General features: G+C 52.0%; 1 protein-coding gene across 1 annotated transcript; it reads left to right on the forward strand.

Moving 5' to 3' along the window:
* The first annotated feature begins 344 nt into the window (after positions 1-344).
* On the forward strand, positions 345-9297 carry LOC112313880 (class I histocompatibility antigen, Gogo-B*0102 alpha chain). The gene is made up of 8 exons (XM_053915486.1): positions 345-468; positions 2721-3005; positions 3508-3783; positions 4327-4602; positions 4700-4807; positions 5235-5267; positions 5376-5423; positions 5584-9297. Exons 1-8 carry the CDS (start codon positions 408-410, stop codon positions 5586-5588), a joined length of 1092 nt encoding a protein of 363 aa, XP_053771461.1. The 5' UTR covers positions 345-407; the 3' UTR covers positions 5589-9297.
* Positions 9298-12552: the final 3255 nt, after the last annotated feature.

A 12552-nucleotide genomic window follows, 5' to 3' on the forward strand; every position in this document is an offset into this window, starting at 1 on the left:
CTGGTTACAGAGCCTGGCTACTGCAGACTCACCGCACACACAAAGGAGTAGAGAGTTCTCGGTGCAGGAGGAGGGCTCACGGCAAAGCCCCGGGTCCGCAGGCCTGGTTACTCACGAAGCTCCTGCAGTTCTCACTCCCATTGGGTGTCCGAACTCTGGAGCAGCCAATCAGCGCCACTGTCGGTCCGGGTGACACATCCTCTCTGAAGACCAGAATTCCTCTCCAGACCCACCGGGTTTCCCTTCAACCTTGGCACAATCTCTATGAGGTCCTCCTGCCTGGATACTCATGACGCAACGCCAGTTCTCACTCCCATTGGGTATCCCAACTCCAGAGAGGCGAATCGGCGTCACTGTGGTTCCCGATAACCGGAAATCAATGTCCCCAGACGCTCAGTGCCTGGGTGATGGAACCTGGATTCCTCGTGCTGCTCTCGGCGACCCTGGCTCTGTCCGAGACTTGGGCCGGTGAGTGCGGGGTCGGGAGGGAACGGGCTCTGCGGGGCAGGAGCGAGGGGACCCGCCGGGGGCGCACCGGGTGACGTGGCGTATCCAGCGCCCTCCGACCAAACCCCACATCCCCGACTTCCCCACCGCCCTGCTCCTCCTTCTCACGCCCCCTCCGGTCCCCCGACCCGGGGCGCGGCCCCCCTGCATCAGCCCCACCTACAAGCCCTAGAGGAACATCCTCCTATTGTCGACGTGTTTTGCGATTTAGTCTTTCCTATAAGCCGGACTTTGATTCCTGCTGGGCTCGTCTGATCCGGGCCTTAAAACCCGAAAGCGCCGAGTCGCCTGGACGACCACCAGCTCTACAGTGACACCAGCGCGGAGAAGTAACAGGGAGCCAACACAGGGGACGCTGCTATTCATTCGGCTTTTATGACTGTAGATTCACTCCAAATGCATACTAATCTAATAACAGTACTAATCACCCAGAAGCCATCAGTAATAAGGTCCCACAGGATAACCGGGGGATAATGAATCCGAGTCCGAAAGTCTCGAGCCTGCGGTCCGCTAGACAGCACGGTGGTCAGGGGAGCCATCAGCGTCTTCCACGGCAGAATCTCCGCACCCGGTCGGCTTCGGGGTAGGCAAAGTCCTCCGCCCCGCAGAGCAGAGCCTCAGCTCTGAGCAGGATGGTCAGGAAATCACCTGGCGCCGAGCAGCACCTAGGTGTGTGGAGATGTGCCATCTCGATAGTGGCTCTGAAGTCCACCCCAATTGCACCCAAACCTGTGGCACCTGATTGAGCTGTGGCTCGGGGCCAAGAGCCCCCCGAGCTCTGTGTGCCCTCTCTGCAGACGCATCTGTGTGCTGATGTCTTGGGTGTGCCACCCAGGCAGACATTAGGCAGGGTGCCTGATGTGACTTAGGTGATGCCATCTTATTTTATACACTTGATCCCATCGTTCCTGCTCTCCGCATTCCCCCCCTTGCTTCCTTCCATGTTTACAATGAAATTTACATGGGGGGAATCACTTGAAAATGATTTCTGTTTGGTGGATATAAGAGTATCAGTGCCTATAGTACAGGATGTAGTAGGTTGAATAGCGAATATCAATAAATTGTCACACGGCTACACATCGTTCGTGCAGTTTTTTCAAAGTCTCAGAGCTAAAGAAGGTTAGGAGTTCAACTTTGAAGATGGACTTGAATTAAATCTGCCTTGGAATTAGAGCGCCAGAGGCAGCTAGCTGTGGGAGCTTAAATGGTTAAAGCTGCAAACTGCGGAGTGAGCAGGTCATTAGTCGGGGCCAAAGACGATTAGGGCACCAACTAGCTAGCCACCCACCAAAGCCAAAAGCAAAAGTCGGGGCCAATAGAAAAAAATATATGTAAATAGAGGCAGGCAATTGTGCCAAATGTCTGCGAGCCTGTATTTCACGATTTAGTCTTTCCTATAAGCCAGACTTCGATCCCGCTTCGGTGGTCCGCTCAGGTGGTCTGACTTGGGCCTTAGGAATTGAAAGAGCCAGCACTGAGCCACCAGTGTTACAGGTGACACTAGCGCAGAGAAATAACAGGGAGCCAACACAGGGGAGAATGTTACTCAGTCGGCTTTTATGAATGTAGATTCCCTCCAAATGCATACTACTAACAACAATAATACTAACCACTCAGATGCAGTCAGCAATAACATCACACGAGAGCACTGGGGGATAACAAACCCGAGTCCCAGAGTCTTAGTCTGCCCCCCGGGAAACAGTACAGTGGTGGGCAGGGGTGGCTGCCCTGGGTGTCCTACAAGGCAGAATCTCCAACCACATCATCTGCCGGGCAAGCACAGTCCTGGGTCCAGCTGGGCAGAGCCTCCGGCAGCACAGCCCTCAGGAGATCGGCACAGTGTGCAGCAGCACCTTGGGTGTGGGGCTCAGCTGTCTCCGTGGTGGCTCTGAAGTCCATCCCAATTACACCCCAACTCTTGGCTTCTGATGGAGACATGGCTCTGGGCCAGGAGCCCCCGGCGCTCTATCAGTCGGTGTGCCCTCTCTGCAGACACATCTCTGTGCAGATATCTTGGGTGTGCCACCCTGGCAGGCATTTGGCTGTGCACCTGGCGTGACCAAGGTAGTGTCCTTCTTGAACAACAGTGTCCGGCTTGCAGCGGCCATCTTGGTAGACAAGAGTGAAACCATCTACTTTTACATACTTTATTCTATCTTGACCTGACTGACACCATTTTACTGGTCCTGCTCTCCACACCTTTCCACCCCCAGGCCCCCACACCATAAGATATTTCAGCACGGTGGTGTCCAGACCCAGCATAAGGAAGCCCTGGTACATAGGTATTGCCTACTTGGACGACACGGAAATTGCCCGGTACGACAGTGAAGCGCCTAGTCCAAAGCTGAAGCCTCAGGTACCGTGGCTGGAGCAGCCGTGGGTGGAGCAGGAGCACCCACATTTTTGGGACGACTACACGACAGACATCAAGAACTACGAACAGATGTACGGAGGGAACCTGAACAACCTGCGCGCCTACTACAACCAGAGCAAGGACGGTGAGGCATGGCGGGGGGGGGGGGGGGGGCGGGGGGGGTCATCTGGTCACAAACACATTGCCACAGACTTGCTGGGTTTGCCCTGAGTCTCCAGATCTGGGTGACACCCCAGGTTCGGACAAACCTGGACCCAGCCGAGTGGGTTATGACCTGGTTTAGGTTTGTTTATTTTTAAAGATTTTATTTATTTATTTTTTTAGAGAGCAGGGAAGGCAAAGAGAAAGAGAGGGAGAGAAACATTAAGGTGTGGTGTGTCTCCTGTGTTCCCAAAGGGGACCTGACCCACAACCCAGGCATGTGCCCTGACTGGGAATCGAACCAGCAACCCTTTGGTTCGCAGGCCTGAGCTCAATCCACTAAGCTATACCACACAGGGCCAGTTTAAGTTTAATCACCATGGGTCAGGGCAGGACAGGTAGGGTCTGGGGCAGACTTGTCCTCGGTAGAAAGCTAAGTAGGCAAGGGCTCGCTTGGGGTGGGGCTAACTTCTGGACCGGGTCAGTGTGGCACACCTTCCAGGAAATGAGTGGCTGCATCGTGGGGTTGGACTGGCACTTCCTCCGCGGATACACTCAGTTTGCCTATGACGGCACCGACTACATCGCCCTGAACGAGGACCTGAGCTCCTGGACCACTGCCGACACAGCGGCCCGGATCACCTGGCGCAACTTGGTGCAGGTTGAAGATGCGGACCACTGGAGGAGAATCCTAGAGAGCACGTGGGTGCACTGGATCCACCTGTTCCTGGAGAATGAAAAGGAGATGCTGCTCCGAGCAGGTAGCAGGGCGCGGGCCCCTAAAGGAGCAGATCTGTGGGCTGGGGCAGCTTCCTACAAGGAGAGGGGGAAAATGGGGCCGTGTCAGATCCCCCTCCTGCTCAGGAGAGGCAAGAGACCCCCAGGTACCCTTATTCTGTGAGTCACCTGCAGGCCCACCTTTCTCTAAAGGACAATAAGGGACCCAGCCTCTTCCTGAAACACCCCACAGCGGCTCCCTCACACCCTGCAGCACCTGGTGCACAGGATGCTCTCCCTGGTTCTCAGGCTGAGACCGTTTCTGGAGCCTTGACTCGGGCTTTTCTGAGTCATCAGCGTCCACCTGAGTCTGTGTCCCACTCGCTTAGAGACCTGTTTTCGCTAAAATTCTGGAACTTTCCAGGAAATAGGAGATTATCCCAGGTGCCTCTGTCCAGGCTGGTGTCAGGGTGGTGCTCTCCCTTCCCCCACCCTGCTGTCCTGTCCCCTTCAGGGTGGTCACATGAGCCCTGCTGGAGTGTCCTATGACCATGCAAAGCTCCTGAATTTTCTCACCCTCCCCTCAGACCCTCCAAAGACACACGTGACCCACCACCCAATCTCTGACCACGAGGTCACCCTGAGGTGCTGGGCCCTGGGCTTCTACCCTGCGGACATCACCCTGACCTGGCAGCGTGATGGGGAGGACCTGACCCAGGACATGGAGCTGGTGGAAACCAGGCCTTCGGGAGACGGGACCTTCCAGAAGTGGGCGGCCGTGGTCGTGCCCCCTGGGGAGGAGCAGAGATACATGTGCCGTGTGCAGCACCAGGCTCTGCCTGAGCCCCTGACCCTGAGATGGGGTGAGGAGGGGGCGTGGGCACAGAGCCTGTCCTCAGGGTGTCCCTGAGCAGGGTCAGGACTCAGGCCTGAGGTTGGCCTCTCACCTTCCCCTCGCAGATCCCCCTCCTCAGACCACCATGACCACCGTGGGCATCGCTGCTGCTGCCCTGGGTCTCCTTGGAGCTGCGGCCGCTGGAGCTATGTGGTGGAGGAGGAGGCGCTCAGGTGGGCAAGGTGTGGGGCTGAGGTTCGGGTCCCCTGGGGGTCAAGCCCAGGTGGAAGTGTGCTCTGCCTCCTTAATGGGCATTGTGTCCCCTCACGGGTGTTTGTCCCTCTGGGGCCTATTTCCTACCACAGACCCTTTAGTGAGGCCTGTGGGAAAGTGAAGGACACATTTATCACCTGATGATTCTAGCGATGGGGAGTGATCTCAGCTGTCACAGGTCAGAGGGGAAGGTCCTTCCTGAGGACAGACGTCCAGATGGGCAGTTGGTTCAGTCCCCACACATGTACTTTCCCTATTTCCTGATCCTACCTTGGTGTTTAGTCACAGTTCTGGAACCTTCCCTGTGCTTCATGAGTATGGGGTTCCTTTAGGATCATGGGACCCAGCCTTCTCCCTGACTTCTCACAGAACGTTTCCTTCCCACAGGCAGAGGCAGGGAGAGATACTCTCAGGCTGCCTGTAAGTCTGGGTGTTGGGGAGGTGACCTCTGGGGCCCTTGGGAGAGTGTGGGCTGGAGTCTGTGAGGGGGGCTCCCCCACCCCATAACTGCTGTTGTGTCTTCCCCAGACAGCGACAGTGCCCATGGCTTTGATGTGTCTCTCACAGCTCCTAATGGTGAGACCCTGAAGGCAGAAATTGGGGGTATAGGGACCGAGGGGCCTAGCTGGGTTTTGGGGATTCTCTGAGCGGGACATTCTGAGCATGTGGTGGCTGTGGGGGAATGTGACACTTCTGACACTGACCTGAATTTGTTCATGACAACTTTCTTTCCCAGCGTGACAGAGCTGCTTTCTACAGGACTCGGGGTTAAAAGAGTCCTTGCAGCCTCCCCTTGGGACTTTAAGGATCCCTGACTGCTGTTTCTGCACCTGGCACCAGAACCTATGTTCATTAAATTAAAATTAGTGACATATTTATATGTATAAATTAAACAAAAGTGATTTAGATTAAAAGCTGTATGTTTCCGGTAGGTGTTTTTCTATCTATACCTTCACCTTACTTATTAAGGTGTTCCACCACATTTTGCTGTGTATGAGCAGCAAAATATGGTTTTGGCCCAAACTTTCAGGAAGGAAATATCTATCATTTTATTATTTTTTAAAAAGATTTTATTTATTTATTTTTAAACATAGTCAAAGGGTAGGAAAAGGAGAGGAAAACATCAATGTGTGGTTGCCTCCCATGCGCTCCCTGACCAGGGACCTGGCCTGCAACCCAGGCATGTGCCCTGACTGGGAATCGAACTGGTGACCCTTTGGTTCACAGGCCGGCACTCAACCACTGAGCCCCATCAGTCAGGGCTCATTTTATTTTTTAAACAATTTATTTATATTATTTATATTTAGAAACTTGTGATTTGTATTATAAAGGAATTTTAGCATTTATTCTGCCATATATTGCGGTACAACAAATTTTATATACTGATAACAAATTTACCATATGTGCGCATCATGGAAGGCCCGAACTCTTCATCAATGTCAATGATAGAGAATTACCACTACCCCTCTACAATGCGCATCCTTATTTTTCCCTCAAATATTTGGGCCAAAGTGCACATTATACACAGCAAAATACGGTAAGTAACTTCAAGTTCATAAACTTACAGTGAGGCATGGAGACAACCCAGGTGGGACAGAATGAGTGCCCCATTTCCAGGGATGCAGGACTCCCCAGTGATGTTCCCTGTGATCCCCTGTGTTCCAAGCACAATTAAGGGTTTTTTCCCACACATCCCAATGTGACCTTTTGGAGCCTCTGGCCGTGACTGGTTGAGTCCCCTGATTCTAACCCAGTGCCTCATTGTTGCCTAGGAGTCGCCCCAAACTTCCAGGCCCCCCTCTTGTTGACCTCAGGGGTGTCCATGTGGGAGTCAGAGAGCTGACCAATCTGAAGGTGAGGACACCTGCTTAAAGCAGGAGCTGTTCCAGCATCCACTGTCCTTATTGCACTGCAGACCCTGTTCTCATTCTGTAGATGCTGAGTCCTGGAAGGTCATGACCAAGGAGCCAATGTCCTTAGTGGCTTCCTCTGAGAGTTCCTCCCCAAGAGAGAGTCCTCAGGCCACAGGGCGAGTCTGTCTGCTGGGCTGAGAACAGAATCAGGAGAGAAGGGACCAGCAAGGCAGGAGGGAAAGGGGTGGGAAAGCTCCCAGGGTTCCAGGCTGCAGGTGCTGGGTGTTCTGAGGGGGCTGTGAGCGGGGGAAACAGTGGGAAGGGACTGGACACTGAATGCATTTCAAAGATGGATTTCACAGCATTTCCTAAGGATTCAATCTAGGGTGTGGGAAAGGAGTGAAGGAGGGTCCCCCACATTTGTACTTAGCCCGCAGAACAATGGGGATGTATCAGCAGAGATGGGGAAGACCCTGGCAGCAGCCTGTGGTTGGGAGGGGTGGGCATTTGAAGTGTTCAGCTGAGGAGAAGGTCAAGGTGAGGTGTCTGTTAGACACACCAGTGAGCTGTCAGGGTGGACAGGTGAGTGTGGGGACCCTGAGGAGAAACGTCTGAGCTGGAGACATAGATGTGGGGGTGACGCTAAGAAAATGACATTTGAGTCTGTGCGTGTGGATGAGGCCACCAGGGGAGCCAGGGCTGTGGAACAGGAAGGAAAAAGGACTGGACACCATATCCACCTGTCTCCACAGTGGTGACATTCATCCTGGTCACTCAGTCAGGTTGGTGACAGCCAGGTCTCCCCGTCACACAGTCACCATTTGGTGTTTGTCATTCGTTAGTCATTTCTGGGGAGAGATTCTGAGGTTGTCCTGCTGTGCTCTTCACCACTTCTACACTCACCCTCCTTAGCCCCTCCTATGACTTCCACCCAAGTCAGCGAAAATGTGATGTCGTCCCGCATCAGCCCCGGACACTGATTAGTAGGGGGTAGAGAACAGCACAGGGAATATAGTCAATAATGTTTTCTTAAATACATATGGTGTCAGATGGGTCCTAGATTTATTGGGGAGATAATAAGTGATATATATATATATATATATTTAACCAGTTTTACAGCTGAAACTAATACAATATGGTATGTTAAATGTAATTGAAAAATGGAAAGAATGGACACAGACAACAGTGTGGATATTGCGTGGAGGAGGGGAGGGGTGGAGGTGGGTAAATGTATGGGGGGATAAATGATGATGAAAAAAAAAGCAAAAATATAAAATAATTAGTTTAAGTTAAAGAAAAGTGCTGAGTTGACGAGTGTGAAAGACCTGGGGACAGAGTTTCGAGAACAGAAGGAGCTGAAGGAACGTGCCCAGCGAGAAGCACCGTGAGGGGAGCTCCTGGCCCAGATGTCCCTGCACCCCAATGACATGTGACTCTGAGCTCAGCTCCTCCCCAGGACAGGGGACACCTTCTCTGCCTCCTCCCCGCTGCTCCTGAGGGCATCTCGATAATGGCCATCGCTGTCCCCCCCGTCACCAGGCGTCCCTGAGGGTGATTTGCATGGGACAAGTTTGCTCTACGTTAAAGTCGCCCCAGACTCCCCACACAGTGTCACTGACAGGAGAAGTGACATGATAGTGGCATGTCTGTGGGGAGGTCTGGAACTCCCACTCTGTCCCTGTAACTGGGGTCAGGAGCCACTCTGCCTGACCTATTCCTGCACAGAGCTGTGGAGCACAGACCAGCCAGGTTGGGGCTCCCTCAAGTCCACTCTCAGGGCAGAAGTAGGAGGGGTCAGCCCAGGAAGGACTTGGAGCTGACGGTGGGCAATGCCCTTGGCTGGACTGTGCTGAGCCTGCCTGGTCTTGAGCTGCCCCTGCTGCCTGGGCTGGGCAGGTGGGAGGAGGGGAAGTGATGGGGGTGGTTCAGGTGGGTCCAGACTCAGGAGGGTCCCTGCAGGTTCCTGTGCCCTGGAGTCCCCTTTAGTGAGAGAAAGGTCGCTTTTAACCTGGGTGCAGCCTGTATGGCAGGAGCCACGGAGCTCCTCCACCCTGTACAAAATTCCGATTTTCTGAGATCTCGCGGGCTTAGGTTTGGGTGTGAGGACAGCTGTGTGAACTGACATGCAGTATTTGGTTATGACTTTTTTAACTATCCTGAAATAAGACCTAAAGACAGACACACATGCAGCATGGACAGAAGGACACAGAAGTGTCTGCCCTTCAGCGACCCCCACACACTTTTCCTGTTTCAAATCCCCCTGCAGGAGGTGCCGGCCTGTCAGGAATTTCTGATGGGACATGGTCACGTCCTGTGTGGTTACTGTGTGTAATCACAGAGCAATTTCTGTGTCAAAATGTAAGCACATTTAAATTGCTGAGACCTTGTGCAAAAGCATCGTTCATGAATTTTGTTCCGGTTCTCAATCCCTTCAACCTGTATGGCAGAATGTGGTCCCTACCCTCTGGCTGATATGCTCATCGTTTTCTTTCATCTTTGTCAAATTGATAGATTTTAATATTTATTCCTATTTTTCTTAATCCACATTCTCATTTTTGTTTACATGTATTTATTACAAATATAGTTGTTTGACATTTGCATTGCTTCTTTCCAAATTGTTTTCTAATACTGTTTATCTTTTACTGGTTTGTGGATATGTTTAAATATTGAATTTAAAAAGGAAGGAAAAGCAGCCCCAACATCGAAAAGGGTCTGGCTCTTAGAGCGAGGCCCGTGTAGCCCGGACACGGCCTGGTGCTCACTGCTCCGCTGGGTTATTCTCCGGTTGGACACACGTGGTCTCTCAGAACATCAGTATCAGACAAGGACATCCCGTGACCACGGCGACGTGAGACAGAACAACACCACACCACGTGGGGTCTCAGCACAGACAGAAGGGAGACGTGTGTGGCACACACACCACGCAGCTCCCGGGCCGGCGAACAGAAGGGAAGGCAGGGTCGTTCCCATCACCCCTCCCCCTTGCTCCCGTCTGCCGTGGCCACACTTGTTCTTTCTTGGACGTGAATACATATAAAGCTGGTGTATAAGAAACACAGCTAGGTTTCTGTGGGTCTGGTACTCAGTTCCACGCAGGAAATACCAGTCCCCCCACTTCCCTTCCCAGACTGAGGACATTGTGAAATCTCATTTCCATGGGGGGAGCTTTCTTCTAGAAGAATCCAGGGGCAGTGCTTTCATCGGAGTTTGGGGAGGCAGGGACCCCACCTCATGGAGAGGCGTTCTAGGAAGTGAGGAGGGTGCAAAAGATGGGGCCAGTGGGGAGACTCCCCCTGGTTTATCCAGAACAACCATTCTCAAAGTGTGCTCTGTGGAACCCTTGGTGTTTCTAAGAGCCTTTCACGGGATCTATAAGGCAAAAGTATTTTCCTAGGACATCCTTTGCCTTTGCACCGAGCCCACGTTTGCACTGAGGTACCCTTAGCAAGGAGGCCGGGACACCCACCTGCCACAGCAGGCATTCTTCGCCACCACCCCTCACAGGCTGGAAAACCAAACCAGTGTCACTTTACAACAAAATGGTTGAGGGGTTGAAAATTATTGCCTTTACAAAATCATCATCCTTAAATCAACATTTTTAAAAATCTTGGGGTCCGGTCAAGATGGCTGTGTAGGAAAATGCAGTAGTCTCATCGCCCCACGACCACATCAAAATGACAACTACACTACAAACAACCATCATTCAGGACTGCCTGAAATCTAGCTGAACAGAAGGAAGTCCTACAACTAGGGAATGAAAGGACCCCCATCGAGACTGGTGGGAGGGGTCTCCCACCCTACCACGCAGAACAGGCTGGCCCCACTCCAATGTGTGGTGGGTAAAAATCGGAAGGAGTATCTCAGCTGCAGAGCTCCCCCGCCCACGAGGAGGGAGGTGTCCCAGCCCCACACTAGGCCCCCCAACCCAGAGTTCCAGTGCCAGGAAGACAGGTGTCCACAACTTATGGTTGTAAATACCAGCGGTGATTGTGTCTGAGCGAGACAGAGGCTTCTGGCACCGCAGGCAGTTCCTCTGGGAGGCCCGCACATGAATCAACATACTCACTCTGAGCTCCAACGCTGAGACAGCAGTAGCTCAGAAGGCAGCAGGGACAAATGGGGAGGAACTGAATTGTCTGGCATCAGGATGAGAAGTGGAGATGAGGCAGCTTTCTCCCAGACAGAAGTACTGGCAGAAGCCATTGGTTTCAGCTGAGCCCTCCCCCACCCCTCAGAGCACCCAGGTGGGCACCATAGCTGGGTCTCCATCGACCTGGCTCACACAGTTTGCCCACGCCTGGTGATCTCCTGAGGCTCCCACCATCCAACGTGCAGGGTCACTCAGGCCCTTGCCAGTGACATTTCTATACCAATGGCCTGTCTTGGCTGATGCTGCACACATTTCTAAAATGTCTCCAACAAGCAGCACCTGGTGGCAGGGAGCCCTGTATTTCCAGATCCATGGCCCCAGTCCGGGCACTGGCAGCAACTGGCCTTGGTTCACAGCTTGGCCTATCCAGGCACCTCCAAGCCCAGCACAAGTAGCAGCCATCTGCAGACTGCTTTGTAGCTCATGCCAGGTTGCCCCTGGGGGGGCCCAGGTGCTCCCTGAGGCAGCACACGTGGTGGATAGCTTCAGACCACAGCCAAGGACCACGCAACCACCTCCACAGCAACAGAATCAAGGGGCGCACTCGGCAGGCACCAGAGCCTGCACGTTGGTCACGGCCAGCCCTCCCAGGCAATCACCCTGGGTGCAAATCTCTCCCATGCACCTGCCAACAGTAGTCAGGACTCAACTACGATAGGACAGTGCACACTGTCTGCTAAGGGGGGCACCTGGAGTGCTCTGTTTGGGTGACCAACGGGTGCTACCTGACACCTACTACATAAGGACACTTTCCTAAGATCAGGACATGTAGCAGCTCTAGCTAATAATAGAAACAAACACAGGAGGGCAGACTAAATGAGGAGACAAAAGCATGCCCTAAAAAAAAGAACAGAACAAAACTCCGGGAAGAGAACTAAACAAAACGGAGACAAGCAATCTACCAGATGCAGAGTTCACTACAGCGGTTACTGAGATGCTCGACGAACTTAGGGGAAGAGCAGATGAACTTTGCGTGAACTATAATGGATACATAGGAAACATACAAGATGGAGATAGAAAATACAGAAAACATTAGAAATGAAAAATGCACTTACTGAAATCAAGGATACATTCCAGGAAATCAAAAAGGGAGTAGATGAAGCAGAGGACTGAAGCAGAGACAGGAAGAAATGGAAGCAGAGAACACACAGTCAAAGCAGCAAAAAGTAAACTAAAATCCAAAACAAACGAGGATGGAATAAGGAGCCTCTGGGACAACTGCAAGCACACCAAGCATCGGGATGCCCAAAAGAGAAGAGAGAGAGCAAGGAACTGAAACTTTATTTTTAAAAAATGAGTGAAAACTTCTCTAACCTGGTAAAAGAAGTAGACGCACAAGGCCAGAAAGGGCAGAGTCCCAAAGGAGATGAACCTTCAAGGGCCCGCAGCAAGGCACATCATAATTAAAATGCCAAAGATTAAAGGCAAAGAGAGAATTTTAAAAGTTCCAAGATAAAAGCAGTTAGTTACCTACAAGGGAACTCCCATAAGACTGTCAGCTGATTTCTCAACAGAAACTTTTCAGATCAAAAGAGATTGCCAAGAAATATTCAATATGATGAAAAGCTAGGACCTACAACTGAGATTACTCTACCAAGAAAATCTTCCATTTTTTTAATCAAAGGATAAATAAAGACTTTACTAGACAAGAAAATGCTAAAGTTTATCACCACCAAACCAGTATTATAAGAAATGTTGCAAG

This window comes from Desmodus rotundus, chromosome 12 (assembly GCF_022682495.2).
Source record: "Desmodus rotundus isolate HL8 chromosome 12, HLdesRot8A.1, whole genome shotgun sequence".
Classification (NCBI taxonomy): domain Eukaryota; kingdom Metazoa; phylum Chordata; class Mammalia; order Chiroptera; family Phyllostomidae; genus Desmodus; species Desmodus rotundus.